General features: G+C 43.4%; 1 protein-coding gene across 2 annotated transcripts in view; it reads left to right on the top strand.

The window, feature by feature from the left end:
• Window positions 1–10,898: 10,898 nt before the first annotated feature.
• The window catches only part of LRP6 (LDL receptor related protein 6), a 123,015-nt gene continuing 118,414 nt past the window's right edge, over window positions 10,899–15,499 (top strand). Inside the window, exon 1 of one of the 2 annotated variants that reach the window (XM_050970164.1) lies at window positions 10,899–11,090. In XM_050970164.1, coding sequence (XP_050826121.1) covers window positions 11,036–11,090 — 55 coding nt within the window. In that variant the 5' untranslated portion in view covers window positions 10,899–11,035. The remainder of the gene's footprint in view (window positions 11,091–15,499) is intronic. The other variant, XM_050970162.1, reaches the window with a different exon arrangement.

Raw genomic sequence — 15,499 nt, forward strand, 5'->3', positions numbered from 1 at the left:
GTGCCCAAGGCCAGGTTGGACAGGGCTTGGAACAACCAGGTATAGTGGAAGGTGTCCCTGCCCATGGCCAAGGGTTGGAATGAGCTGATCCTTAAGACCCCTTCCAACCCAAAGCACTCTCAGGTTACTCAGTGTGGTCCATGACATTAGGAGCTGTCCTCCAGCCCAATCAGCAGTGCACACCCAGCACACTGAATGGCAGAGGTAAAGCTGAGGTGTGCTCAAGCACCATGCCTCATTTGGTGAGGATGCTGACCTCAGTGGCCTTTTACAACATTTGAGTAAGACAACTTAAGAAGTTGTTACATGAAAGATCTTCTTTTATGCTCCAGTAAAGAAAACATGGTATTAGGGTACGAGGCAGGTGTACTGAAACACTTCTTAAAAATTATTTTTCCCATCCATTTGTCATGTTGGATTAAGAGCTAACAGGGGAATAATTGATAGCTGACCAGTCTGGATCTTTCTGAAGGGGCCTTTACAAGCTGTGTTTGAACACTAGAGGGCAACAACAGTTTATTAAATAGAATTTATAGGTTATGAGGACTTATGATGATTTTAAAAAGTTTTAGTTAGATTGTTTTTTTAAAATTCCCAAACTGTGGCTGTTTCATTGCAGAAAGGTTTTATAGGAAAGGTTTTTGTTTATTGAAAGGGTTTGGGTGGAGGATTATATGCACACATTTTTAAAACTTTTTACTGCGTCATATAATGTAGAAAACAACAAACTAAGCATATTCTCTATTTTAATAACATTAAATCAGGGTGCATTATTAGTCATGTATTGGCATTTCCAGTTAACAGAGAAAGAGAGATTTCTCATCATCATTCTTTTGACTATGATGCTTTATTATATGCATTTTTGGAGCTTATTTATTTGCCTGGATAATGCTCTTGTATTATGAATCAAAAAGGAGCGAGACAAAGTAACTAAAAAAGTCCATCCAGTTTGTTATGCTTTCCAACATTAAAAACTTCTGTGCACTCTTCTATTTTTCCACTGACATCTCCTGTGGTCTTCACTGTGCACCACACATGGAAGTGGATCATTAATCACCACGCTGTGATGACAAGTCTCACATTGGGGTGGTTCTTTCTGGACGTAACCAGTTCTGTTATGGCAGCAGGCCAAAAGTTGATTGACTTTTGTCACCTGGAGAGTGTCCTAAATTCTGTAGCTGCTTGTTTTTATGTTGTTGCTTTATAGTGCTGAGCAAACACAAGGTGAGTAAATATAGACTGTCATGAACAAAACTGTCTTTTGGTATTGTACAGTAAAGCAAATAGCCCAGATTTTGTAGCCACTGCAAACAATCATAAAGAAATAAATTGTAGATCTATTTGAGATGGATGAGAAGGGTGAAAAGTCTCTACCTCAAAGGGCAGCCCCAAAGGGCATTTGTTCTCTGCAAATAGTGCTTCAGTTCATTTTAACTCCTGTAGGAGCAGGAAATGCTTACACTCAGAATTATTTCAAGTAAGTTACTAATCAACTAACAAAACCCAACAAACAAACAAGGAAATAAAACCACCAAAAAAAAAAAAAGAGAATTATGTGAGAAGGCAGTTTCAAAACTGGATCTTGTTTTCCTGCCTCCTGCAAAGCCATCTTAGTTGATTTGAATCTGATGACATGCTTTGATCCTACTGTCCCACACTCCATGCTGATAAAAACATGGAGTTTGAAGTGCAGTGCTGCAGTCAGCAGTTCCCAGGCAGTGTCCCATCACACAGAGAGTTATACTCCTGTAGACTTCTTTCTGTCACCCTCCTAAAATGGGCCTAGAGAGCTGTGCTCTCCCTGTGCATTATTCATCCTCTCATACAGGTAATGCCCTTCTCTTCATTAATTCTCAATTAATTCCTGTTCATTGGTAGTTGTGGGACAGCTGCACCCCCTCATCCTTGAAGTCTTGCACATCCCTTTAGGAGTGTACATGCTGTTCCCAGATGCTTTCCCAGTGTCTTGATAGGTATGTCCCCTGAAGGGCTAGGATATATTGAACATTTTCCTTTCTCTTCAGAAAGCCTACACTCAATCTCCCAGTCTAAATTTGCTTTTTTTCCTTTTGGTCTCTACACTTCTTGAGGATGTCAAAGCACAAAGCATAAAACTGCTGCTCTTTGTCACCTGTGTGTTTGTTATTCTAAACAATGTATAAAAGTATTTTTAAACTTCAGTACAACTATGCTTCATCACTGTTTCCTGTATATTGGCTCACTTAATTAAAAAAAAAAGGTGTGAGGGCCATGCATTACTTCTTTTCTCTTTTTCTCCTCTCCTTCCAGCCTATAAAATGTCATTTTCATAAGTGGCAAGAGTTTAGATATGCCATGTTCAAGCTGTTCTGATCCTTTTTCTTCTTTTTCTTTTTGGTTCACTTTGTTTAATAGAAAATTGACAAAGAAAATTGAAAATTCTGTCATACCAATAATATCCAGGAGTAGTAATCAGACAATTTGTGCACGCTGCAGAAGCCTGCCAACCTTTCCACCAACAGTGGACTTATGCAGCTAAAGCTAGCATCAGTTGAAATCAGCTCTTGGTTTAGCCAAAGCTGACTCATTTTACCCTCTTTTCTTGGAAAGGCTTTTTAGCTCTCCCATGTAATGCCAAGGAGTCCACTGTAGTCTCTGGGGGGAACAGGGTGAAAGCAACGGGTGCCTAAACCAGAAATGTCAGAGTCAGAAATTCGACAAGGCCAAGTGTCTGCAAACATTTTTGTCTCCTATGTTTAAGTGGTTTTGGTCTGTGGTTCCCATTGTTTTGGGTTTTTAACTGTGGTGACTGGAACACCTTTTGCTATACTGAATTATTTACTGCTACAGTGTACCTTAGGCCACACATACCCTAGCTCTTTCTTCCTGTTAAAGTGCCAGGATCCTTAAACCACAAGTGAAGATAGGACTCTAAATCATAGTTCCTTTCAACACTTAGAGCTTTGGTTATCTTGAAAGAAAAAAGTGTTTTGGGAAAATAGCACTTTAAATATATTGTTAAAAAAAAGATTTCTTAATATGCTGAGATTATATGGGGATTTTGCTCTATGTAAGCCCTTTTCAAATGGTTGTAAAGGTATTAGATTTTTCACAATTGCAATAAGGAAAAAAAATAGTAGAAGTTGCATTAACTGCAAAGCTCTGACACTGAAAAAGGCATTGGAAGGAGCTTTATGAGTCAGGGCTATTCAGACACAATTCCCTGTCTTTTATGCAAAGATCCATGTGACCAAATACTGTCTTTGTGGTTTTGACTGGGGAGAGGGTAGAAAAAGGAAGGATGAGGAGTGGATTGGGTAACCTCACTCTAATCACTGTTTCTTCTTGAAAGGAGAAAATATAATCTAATTATTCCAAAATATAATATTATCTTTCAATAATGTCTTCATAGCAGCCACTACTTTTTTAATAAATATATTTGGGGACTGGGTCTTACTTTCTTTGAGTCTTCCTTTGTCATTTATCTACATTTAGTTGCCAGCTATATTGGAAGAGCATTTATTGAAATCTACACTGCAAGGAAATTATTCAAAGAACTGATGAAAATGGAAAGGCAGTGAATGACACTTCAGCCCTGTATAATTGCCTCTTCTATCCCCTCATCATGTGAAGAATGAGTTACAGGCCATAACCACAGAAACCTTTATAGATGCATCCAGTGCAAGCTGAAGGACCCACATGCATCCCTGCTGTAACAGGCAATGCTTTGTGATTAGTTGATTTAAAGACTTAAGAATTTTGTTCCTTGAAGTTTACTCCTGCAAGAGTGAGATTAATCTCATTCACAATAACTTTTATGATACTGAAATAGACTGGGTATCTTTCATGCCATTTTTTCAGACCTTGAAACATCTCCCACAGTGAAATATAAAATTTGTCAAATCCAGTATGAGTAATAGTTAGGACCTGTCAGAGGCATCCCTCTTCCTCTGAGAAACCCTGGTTAATGGTAGTTTAATGAAAATGTTACCAAGAACATGCCTTCATCTTTAATAATTAATTTATTCATCAGTTAAGAGTATAAGAAAGATTTGGGTTTTCCTTGAAATAATAAATTGTTCTAATATCTTGCATTTGTGTGGCCTTACCTTACAAATCACATAGAAGAGGAGCACTTCATAAAACATTGTAGACATTGAACCTAGAGATTAACCATTAGAGGGCAATCTTTCCTGCTCTGATGAACTCAGCCTGGTTTTCTAGTCTATTTTGAGACCTTGACTAACAGCTCATAAAAACAACACCCCTGAAGAGATACCATGGTTGGTGCTCCACACCCATATTCTTGAGGTGCTTAGTGTCTTTGCTGAACTGCAGACTAATTTACATACAAACATAAAAATAAAGATATTAATAGCAACATAAATATAACATAAATATGGCTATAAATATGAAATAAATATGGGAAATATGAATATGACTCTTCCTCACAAAGTCTGAATGAAGAGGGATGGGAATCTTTACTTGCCATACACTGCACTCTGTGGTAGAGAACTTTAGCCCAGAAGTGGCTACTGCAAGTGGCAAATGAGCTCTTCTCTTCACACACGTGGTCTGTCACACCATAAGACATACATAAAGATTGAAAACTATTTCAGGAAAGACTGCTAATTACTGTGACACAGTGACTTACCTTTCTTGACCATAAGCATAAATTCTAGTCACTAATCCCTGTGACTAAAAGAGTGCAGGAAAATGTCCAAGGCTTTACCAGTAACTAATTTTTAAACTTCAAAGGCTGCAGCGCAAAGCAGAATTCTTAAATATTATGCATATTGCAAAATGCTGAAGGGGTTTGAAAGGGGGTTGAAAAGGAAATATTCTTAAATTGTTGTTGCTTAAAAGGCACGCACGTTATGGTTAATAGAGCCCAGATGCTGACTGGTTTTGAAAAGCTGAGCAAGCTAAAACAAAATAGTGTTTTGGTGTCTGTCAGCCTGAAATGTGAGCTCTTTTAAAAGGATGTTTTCGCTGTATCAACATAGCATTAAAGCACTTTACAAATTTTATAACAGTAACTTTCTCAAATGACATTTTTGTAATATGGCTTTGAAATGTAGCCACAATTAAATATTCCTAAGAAAAGTTTTGGACTTTCCCTGTGGTCTGGTGGTGGGCAGTGCCAAATTAAAATCAGGATCCTGCATGGTTCACACTAAAAAACATGACCGCTGAAGAAGGGTATCCTCAGGCAGTGCTATTTTCAAGTCCCTGGGAGATGGGGGAGGAGAAAAGAGGTACTAGGTAGACAGCCTGACCTTGAATACGCCACCAGCAGGAGTCCAAACACTCCTCCAAAGTCACAAAGAAAATGCCCAAGCCTTCCAGGTCATCTTATTTCATATTTCCCTGCGGGGATATTGCTGGATTTCTGTTAGACTTGCTTGCCTGTATGGGCTGCTGAACTCAAGCACCTTCTCCTCTGTGAAGTTTTTGTTGCAAGGATTTTTTTTTTAGCCACAAAGAAATGCAGTTCTCATCCTGGGCACCAGGCAACCTCTTCTGGTAGAGAAGATGGGAAAGAAAGGATGGGTGTTAAGGGGGGAGGGGAGAGTTGGGGGGAAATAATAAAATAGTACTGAAATGCAAGGAGAAAATGCAACTTCATGTGTGATATAAAAGGGGATTTGATGGGAAAATTGCTCTAGAATTATTGGAAGTACTCATTTTTGCTGTGATTTGGTTGTGGTAACAGTAATGGCAAAAACAAGTCAGGTTTGATGCTTGGAGAAAATTGCTGGACTAGAGAGATAACTCTCTGTTCAAGGAAATCTGCTTAAGAGGCACCTACATCCTGGTAAAACGGTGAATTCATATGGCACGGGAGGAAAAGTGAGGGGAAAAGTATCAATGCTTGTGATTGAACTTCAAGAGGGAAAACATGGTCACTGGGGGAGGTGATTCTGCTCTCATGAGAGCCCATCTGGAGTCCTGCATCCTGCTCTGGGCCCCCCCACATAGGAGGGATGTGGACCTGCTGAATCCAGAGGTGAGGCACAAAGATGAGCTTGGGGCTGGAGCACCTCTGCCACAAATGAGAGAGTTGGGGTCATTCAGCCTGGAGAAGAGGAGGCTTCAAGCCTTCTAGTGCCTGAAGGGGCCTTACAGATGGAGAGGGGCTTTCACTAGGGTGTTAGGACAAGGGAGATGGCTTCCAACTGGAAGAATGCAAATATTAGGAAGAAATTCTTTATTACTCTATGATCTGGTCCTCTGCTCATTGAAGAAGGAACGTTATGGTGAACCCACTGCACTCTTGGAATAGGATAAACTGTGCCAGACATTTCTATCAAATTTATTAGAACTGACCTTGTTTTGAGGAAGAGTTGGATGAAACATTTTTCTTTATAAGCTGTAGGACCTAAGCAATGTAGGAAGATGATGATGATGATGTCACAGTTTAGGGTGTCCTATCTTATTCTGTGAAACATTGTAACAGGCATCATTGGATTGGCAACATTAGATACCATTTCCCCAGCCCCTGTGCTGCAAACTTTCCTGCTGGGGGCATGAGGGCTTGAGCTTGAGTTTCAATATGAAACCCTGGCCCTTTTGAAATCAGTGAGAACTTCACCATTGCCTTCAGAGGGACCAGCATTTCAGCACGCTATGCCCATTAATTCTTGTTGAAACATTCCATGAGAAAGCTAATTATGATAGTGGCTTCTGTGATGTGGGCAGCCACAAATTCAGTGGCTGAGCATCCTTCTTCTTCTAACAGCTTTTGCTAATTAGGGACTTTGGTTCTGGTTCTACAGAAGATCCCATTGACTCCACTCAAACTCGGGGCACAGCTCAAAAGCAGAGGGACTTTGGCAGTCACTGCTGGTTTCATGATCTCCATCTGCTGTCCCTTGATGTCCTGGGAGCTGACACAACTGCTCATGAAGCTGGGCCACCAGCTAAACCAGGGAACTTGCCCAAGTTTAAAAATAATCTCATGAAAACTCTTGTGTCATTGAGCCACCATCCAAGTTCAGAGGTAAGAGTAAAGCTGTCCAGGTTTCTCAGCCTCAGCTGGATTTGAACTGGCAAACCAAGGTTTCTCTTTTTAAGGTGAATGAAAATAACTGTGACTAACAAGGGGAGCTTCTTGCTAAAATAAAAGAGGCATTCCTTCTCCATTTACTTTGACTTTAGGCTCAAACAAAGGAACATAATCACCTCAGAGAAATCATGCCTGTTGGAGGCTTTTTGTGTGTGGTAATCTTGCCTCCTATTTAACTTTGTAAAAGCCTCTGCTATGAAGTTAATGCTACATGGATGAATTAGGAGATAGACTTGATCTTGAATCCTAAGCACTGATGGGGAAAAGGGTTCAAAAGAGGCCATTTTTGCAGGGGTAGTGATCAATGGTTCAGAGTCCTAATGTTCAGAGTCAGCGACAAGTGGTGTCCTTCAGGAGTCCACACTGGACAGTTATTTAAATATCTTCATTAATAACAAGATGAAGGGATCAAGTGCACCCTCAGCAGGTTTGCAGATGATACCAAGCTGAGGGGGCAGGGACACACCTGAAGGACAGGCCAATCCAGAGGGACCTGGATGAGTCACAGAAGTGGCCCATGGGAAGTGGAGTCCCAGCACAGGAAAGACTGTTGGAATGAGTCCAGAGAAGGTCAACAAGATGATTAAAAGGAAGGAGCACCTCTGCTGTGAGGAAAGACTTGGAGAACTGGGATTGTTTAGCCTGGAAAAGAGAAGACTTCAGGGTGACTGTCCTGCTCCCACCCAAGAGGGTTAATTTTTGTAGTAGCCAGGAGAGGTCATGGCAAGGACATGAAAATTATCCTAACACTTTCTGTCAGTGCTAGGGGTGAGGGGAAGGGAGTCTCTTCTGAGGAGAAGGGGCTCCTTCCAGTGGAGTAAATAAGTTGAATAGAGAAGTGGGGAGGCCCAGGCTCTGAACCAGAGGGAACAATTTTTTGTCTGTTGTTGGGGCTCCTGCAGTAAGCAAGAATATTTCTTTTTTGTACTCTCTGTCATTGCTATAGTGCTGTTACTGTTCATTTTCTTATCTCATCGCTGTTTCCACTGAATTGTTCTTATCCCAACCCATGATCTTTGCTTTTTGTGCCTCCAATTCTCCTCTCCATCCTGCTGCAGAGGGGAGAAGGGATTTGGGGGAGTAAGTGACAATGCATGGGTTGGAGAGTCTTGGTAGGAGCACTAAATTGGGGAGCACCATTCCTAAACCATGACAGTGACATAATTGGGGCCTTCCAGTACCTGCGGGGAGCCTATAAGATGAAGAGGGACCATTTACAAGAACATACTGTGATAGGACAAGGGCAAACGGCTTCAAACTGAAACAGGGCAAATCCAGGTCACACATCAGGAAGATTTTCCCTGTGAGAGTGGTGAGGCCCTGGCACAGGGTGTCCAGAGAAGCTGTGGCTTCCTCATCCCTGGAAGCATCCAAGGCCAGGTTGGACTTAGACTTGGGAGCAACTTGGGACAGTAAAAGGTATTCCTTCCCACAGCAGGGAGTCAGAACTAAGTGTTCTTTAGGGCCCCTTCCAATCCAAACCATTCTGTGATTCTAAGATTTTATGATACTTGGGCTGGAAGAGACAGAGGAGGATTCTAGTCAGGCTGTGGGGAAAGGGGCTAGGCTGAGGGAGGTGAAGCCAATAATCATTAACTGGCTTAGAGGAAATCCAAGTAGGAAAGGGCTTGAATTATAGAAAAATGGCAAAATGCACCAGTGATAGCATATAAGTGTTCAAAAGCTAAAAATAAAACCAGTCAGCTTGGGCAGCAGGGAAGATGTCTTTAAGAGTCAGAGCAACCAGGCAGGGGATCAGGCTCCCAAGGGAGATAGTCAAGACACCAGAGTGTTTCCAGCAGAAACAGATAAGATGTGAGAGGGAATGGCATGTGGAGAAATGTGGTTTTGTGATGCAGGGGTGCAGGCTTGAGGTTTTCTTCAGCTGTGCACTGTATGATTAAGATACAAAGAATTCATTACAGATCTGCCATACTTCTCAAGAGGTCAATGACAGATTGTGGAACACTGTTAGTATGGAAAAAGTATAAGGAAACACTGTGAGGGGAAAAAAAAACCCAAACCAACAACAACTTCATTTTCCTTTTAAACAGTGAAAATAAATAGAAAAGTGTGCTTCTTTTGCCTGCTCCTGCAGAATCTAGAGGCGACAAACAAGGATTGGACGCAGGTTCTCTCTTCTCCAGGGTACATTTTTGTGTGGCAAGTCTTCCCATCCATTATCCACGTGGATCTTGTTTGAGTTTGCTAATCCTCCCAACTGACAGCACAGTAACAGAGGGGGCTATTTCACCCAGCAGATAGTCAAGGACAAATTTTGTAATGTAGACCTGGCCTCAGGAAGGTATTGCTGTTGAGCCAAATTGTTTACATTTTCAAAATCTTTTTTTTCTGCAACCTTGAAGGTTGGAAGTGCACTTCATTTAAAGAAATTCCTCTGTTTTCTTCTATTTTTAAAAATTTTGCTGCAGTAAAAGCTGAGTCTGATAATATCACATGACACCAGGAGCCCTTTAGAGTCAGCCTACAATGCCCAGGCCTTTAAATCTGGCCCAGATGTTATCTCCTCCTGTAATAACAAGAAAAGCTATGAAAATATATGTTGAACACATCTGAAGGTAAAAGTTAAATGTTTCTGTGAGTTTCTCATAATGCTAAAAATAATACCGATTTTGGAATGTAAGTGCCTCAAATGTTGCTCTAAGTTGTTCTGCTTCATATCATTATTCTACTCACCAGCTGTCACGTTCTGTGAGGGAGGGGAGAGCGTGATGGAGACATCTAGACTGAATGAAAACGTTGAAATCATGAAGTATATTTTCTCATCTAGAGGAAATGCAAGGCAGCCTCATTTTACATTATTAGGAACAATCAAAGATGGTAAGGAGGGAAGTTTTTTCAATTTTGGGGGTATTGCAAAATCTTAACTAAGAAGGAAAAAGACGTTTAAACACAGCACGTTGGCCACTCATATTATTGGTAACGCCGCCCTAAGCAGTCCAAACCCAGCCCACCACATTTAGTTTAGCAAGGGGGACAATAAGGCAGAACACCCCCAAAAGCGCTGGGAAATAAATCAGGTATCATTACATCAGCCGGGCAGCAATTCCTGCTGATAAGGAACGCCTGCTCCCTCTGCTCCGGGAAAGGCCGGGATTTATGGCTTTTCAGCCCGCACACCGGGGAGATGGACCGTAACTTCATTCTGCCTGCCGCCCGCCCCCCGGGCGATGCTCCGGCCTTACAGCCCGTCTCGGGATCGAGATCGGGGATCGGGATGGGGATCGGAGCCTTTGTGCTGCCGCTCGGACGCCGCCGCAGCTCTGTGGCAGAAAGTAGTCCCGTCCTCACGGGCCAGGGCTGAACGCATCGCAGGCGGCGGAGGGGGCGAGGGGAGGCAAAGTAGTCCCGCTGGAATGCGGCTGCCCCCCACCTCGCCCCGTCCCGGTGCTCGGGGTGCCGTAACCCCGCTCACCTCCCTCCCTTAGGGAGCCCCCCCGGGCCGTGCTCCCCGCCGGGGTTCTTTCTGCTGCGGAGCTGCCGGGGGTGTGCGCGATCCCGCCCGGCAGAGGGGAGCTGCGCGCCCCCGCCTCTCCGCTCCCGCCCTCCCCGACGGGAGCTGTGCCGGGGGGCGGGCGCTGCGCCGGGAGCCGACCGGGCACGGCGCGAGAGGAGGAGGAGAAGGAAGAGGAGGAGGAGAAGGAGGAGGAGGAGGACTGTATCCCTGCGCCTGTGCGCGCCCGGCGGAGGCGGAGGGGTGGATGGGGGAAGGACCGCGGCGGTCGCGGTGAGGCGGCGGCAGCAGCAGCAGCCGGCATGGAGGGCAGCGCCCGCTCCCACGGCGGCACGCCGGGGCCGGTGGCCTGCTAGGGAACGGCGAGGGGGGATCTCCGCGGCCGCCCTTCCCCGCCTCCCGCCCTCCCCTTCCCCGCCGCTTCCCCCGCCCGCCTGGAAGCATGAACTGGCAGCGGAGGTGCTGCTCCCCGCCGCCGCCTCCCCGCCGGTGAGAGCGCGGAGGGAGGGAAGATGGGGGCCGTCCTGCGCAGCCTACTCGCCTGCAGTTTTTGTTCCCTGATGCGAGGTGAGCGGGGCGGGCGGCGGCGGGAGGGGCAGGGGGAAAGTTGCCGGGTTGGTGGCGAGGGGCCATGTTTGGGCGTGCGGGAGGGGAGCGGCGAGGCCTGGCTGCCGGCGGGGCGCGGGGCCCGGCGTGGGGGCAGCGCTCCCTCCCTCGCTCCCGGCCGCTGCCGCCTCCCCGGCTCCTGAGCAACTTCCCGAGCCGCGCCGGGAGCAGCCCGCCCTGCCAGCGGCCACCGGCCGCGTCCCGAGCCTCCCCATTGTTGTTTTCAAGTTTTTTTCTTTTCTGTTTTCTTCCTTTTTTTTTTTTTTTTTGTTTGTTTGGGGGTTTTTTTTGTTTTGTTTTGAAGGGTTCCCCCTAAACTATCGCACGGTCCCCCTGTTTCTTTCTGCAAGCCCAGCAGTCCGTGGGCACCAGCGGCTCTGGCGCAGAGCTCGGCCCCGCCGGTGTCAGGCTGGTCCCGCTGTGCCCATGGCCGGGCTGGTCCCGCTCACCCCCCGCGGTTCCATCCTGCGGGAAGCGCGGAGACTCCGCGTGCTCTGCTGCGGGAGCGGGGAGTGCCCGGGAGCCGCTGCTGCACCGACCTTCGCCCCGCAGCCAGGGCAGCAGTGAAGGTTCAGCTCTCAGCTAGGCTGGCGCTGCGCTGGGACTTGAGAGAAGTTTGTGTTTCTCTGGTGAAACACCACGGATGTTCACACAGCTTTAAAGGAGCAGTCGAGTGCCTTAAGAGGGGATGTTACTTAATGTAGCTGAGAATTTTGATTCTACTTCCCTGCTCCAACAAAATTTCTTGTCTTGCAGGGCACAATCTGAAAGAAAACACGATTTTTATTATTGCTTTTTTTTTAATGCTGTAGACCTAACTACAGTAACTGTTATCGGTGTTCAGTCTTTCTGGGAAGCAATCCTCTGTGGTGCTTGCATATATAATGTTTCTGTTTACTTAATTTTGACTTTTTTCATACTAGATGGGCAAGAGATTAATTGCTAACAGTTAATCAACTACATCTTGATTTAGAGAGTTCCTCCCCATGAGAGTGTTTTGATGAAAGTTAGTCTAAAGGTGGTGTATCTTGAAGTAAGTGCTCAGTCTCCGGTTGCTCAGTAATCTGGAAAACAAAGATTTTCATCTCATCCATAGCCTTTTTTTTTACCCTGTGCATCTGTTTGCCATATTGTATCCTGTTTGCAGAGATACAAATACACTTATTTAAATGGCATGTGTAACTTTTCATACTTATGTTGTGGCTGTTAAACCCCAAATTTTAAAAGTTAAGTTGCCTCTTGAGTATAGGGAGAAACTGTTTCCTGATTAGTTTATTTTACTTAGTAACAATCATACCCATGCTTAATATACCATGTATTTGGCTTTAATTTGATGTTCAGACTAGTTCAAATGACAGCACAGAAATAGCTGTTGTTTGCGATGTCACAGAATATTGTTAAAGTAATTTCTGCAAATTAACCTCAAAATAGTGGCATGTGCTTTTGCAAATTTTTGTATACTTTATGCTTAATGGGACACTTTGAAGAAGCATTAAGTCTGTAAATCATATGGCTGTCATTTCTTTTCTCATCTCTCACCTCTGTCTATTGCCAAGGACATTTGTATCCCAGCAGCATTTCTGTTACTTCTGTGTTCATGGTGCCCTGCTGTTTGATTGCCTACCTGAAGTTGTAATTTTCTGTTTGTGACACAATAGTAATTTTCCTACTGGCTAATTGTTACTTTAGATAGAGATAAACAGCAGGAACAGCTGAACCGTGAAGAAACAAAAATCAAATTTTAATGCACACATCCTCCCTAATAAACAGCATCTATGCAAGTGAAGTAGGTTGGAGTAAGAAGTGTTGAGTTCAGGAGAGGTGTCAGCAGTTCCTTAATGAGGCAGAGGCAGTGCCAGCATGAGTATGAATAAGCTTATACATGAAAGTAGAGTTGAAGTTAGGAAGTTCACTGTTTAGTTTGGGAATTCAGTGCTGTAGAGGATGCCAAGCCGACAGTGCTGGAGCCAGAAACTCGGCAAATGCAGTGGTGTGTGTTTGTGGATTGCAGCATCCTCTCTGCTTCCAGAGCCAGCCTCCCATTCTCACAGAAAAGGCAAATGGACAAAGGTTTATGGCAACTGAATTATTACTCTGAAGAAACTGTGGTAGACTTGCTTACCAGTCTGGAAAGGAAAAAAATCAGTACCCTGGAAATGCATAAGGACTTGAAGAAGTATGAAGCTGTTACTGGCTAGAAATGGATGCACAGGGCGAGGCATCTGTCTCAAAAATCATCCAAGGACTGCAATAAACCAGATCCTACTGATGTTGTCTGGGCAAGTGTTTGAATTTCTAAGAGACAGGAGGTTGCCATTATGACAGCATGCTGTGGAGGTTCTGTGGTTTGGGCTTGGGGTTTTTTTAGTGTTATAGTTGCTAGAAGAAAGATGCCCCTGGTCTCTGTTCTGTCCTCTTGGCCCATGGTTTGATTTGGGAGATGGAGCTTCCACCTCTCTGACCAGCAGTGCTTCTTGAAGCCACTCCCTGAGGGTATTCCAGAGGAGTGGAGTTAGAGCTGCTCCCTGGCAGCTTTGAGGTGTTCTTCAGGACAGCTGTGAAACCAATGAGAGAGATAATTGTTAGATAACTGGCAGCTGCAGAGAGGCAAAAGCAGTGTCATCACATCTGTCAGGGCACTACAGATAACTGTGCAACTGAGGTTGCAACTTTTTAAAAAGTGGTAAATAGAGTTCTTCCTCCACCAATGTTCATGACTTGCTTTCTTTCTGAAACAGCTCTCCAGTCAGCATGCAGTTGCTATTTTGTTTTGGCTTTAAAGGCTGATCATGCAGGCAGTGCATAAAGCTCTTGCTTGAATAGAAATCTTATAAGGATATTTGTGAAAACCTACTGAATGTTACAGACCTCTGTGTTTAGGGTCAGATAGTAAAGAAATGAAAATGCATTTTTGGTAATGGGTGTTTTCAAACTATGCTTTCCTAGAGTTCAGAAGAGAGTTTGTTTGAATCCATTATTGTTGTTGTAATATTGTTACTGTTTTAATTGATTTTAATCCATTGTTTCTGTTTTCATAAACAGATCCTTGCTTTTTTGTGTGGTTTTTTTTTTTTTTTTAAGATCCATTTGCATGTTGTATAGAAGAGGTTAATGTTCAAAACTTTGCTAAGTGGTGGTGTGTTTGAAACTTTGCTAAACTTTGGTGCTGTGTGCACATATTTTTCTACCAGAAATCAGAGAAGGGGATAAAGAATAGGTTTTTATTCCTGAAGCACTCCAGTTGCAGACCAAGTGTGGCATTTCCAGGTAAAGATATGTTTTTGCATTCAGGTGAAGGGTCTCTTCACCTAGAGACTGTACAATACTATGACAGTAAGACTTGGATTTTTTTTTTTTAACAATCATGGTCTATTTTTTCTTCCAAGCTTGAATCAACCCTTTTCTAGTTATGTTTCTTCATAAGATGATTCCTCAGAAATCAGTGTGCCCTGGTCTGCCATTTTCCTCTTTCATCTTTTCATAGAATAATCTAAAATTAGGGTGATCCAAGGTGTTCCAAAATCCTCTATTAATTTTACAGTTCTTTCAATTGCATCTCTGTGATACAGTTTAGTTATCATCAGATTGCTTTAGCTTTTATTAAAAAAAAATAGTACTTAAAAAGTTTGATGGCAATTTTTACTGTCTTGGAGGTAAGGTAAAGTAGCATTTTTGACAAGATGTAGGGAAGTTCTGAAGATGTAGGGAAGGTATATGCAGGTAAAGGACTTCTTGTATCCTTCAGCATGAGTTATATGAAGGTATTTAGGTGGAAAGCTTTGTTTTTGTTTCACAGCAATACTGGTTAGAGGGGCATGCACTGTATTCATGTTTCCTTTTTCCCTAGAGAGTTGCTTCAATCTGCATTCCTGGAGTTCTAGGTAAGGAATTTGGCTATAAGCGATAGAATATGTAGAAGGGTTTTGTTTTTGTTTTGTTTTGTTTTTTTTTTTAAGGATTTGGCATATGGGAACCTTTCAAGCTCTGTCTTTGGGAGCTGGAGAAATCTGAATCCTTTGGACATTTGTAATTCACCTTTATGATGATGTCACATTTCAAAAATGCCAGCTTCAAAAATATCTGCTGCAGTGCATGTAACATGGGACTTTTTAGTTTAAACCAACTAGAGTAAAAATTTTTTTCTTCCCTCTGAGGGAGTGGGCTAGGGCAGGAAAACAGGGAGAAACTGGTCTCAGTTTCTGTTTTGTCACCATTCATCTCTTCTGGCAGCAAGTCTGCAGACTTAAATACCATATTCTTTTTCCCCCACATATTTAACCTCAATAATTTCCTAAGAAATGTTAAATACTTGGGTTGGTTTGCTAGTGCCATCTTCCAAAGTTCCTTGTACTGTAGGGAGGGGTCCATGT

Source organism: Serinus canaria, chromosome 1A, assembly GCF_022539315.1.
Source record: "Serinus canaria isolate serCan28SL12 chromosome 1A, serCan2020, whole genome shotgun sequence".
Lineage (NCBI taxonomy): Eukaryota > Metazoa > Chordata > Aves > Passeriformes > Fringillidae > Serinus > Serinus canaria.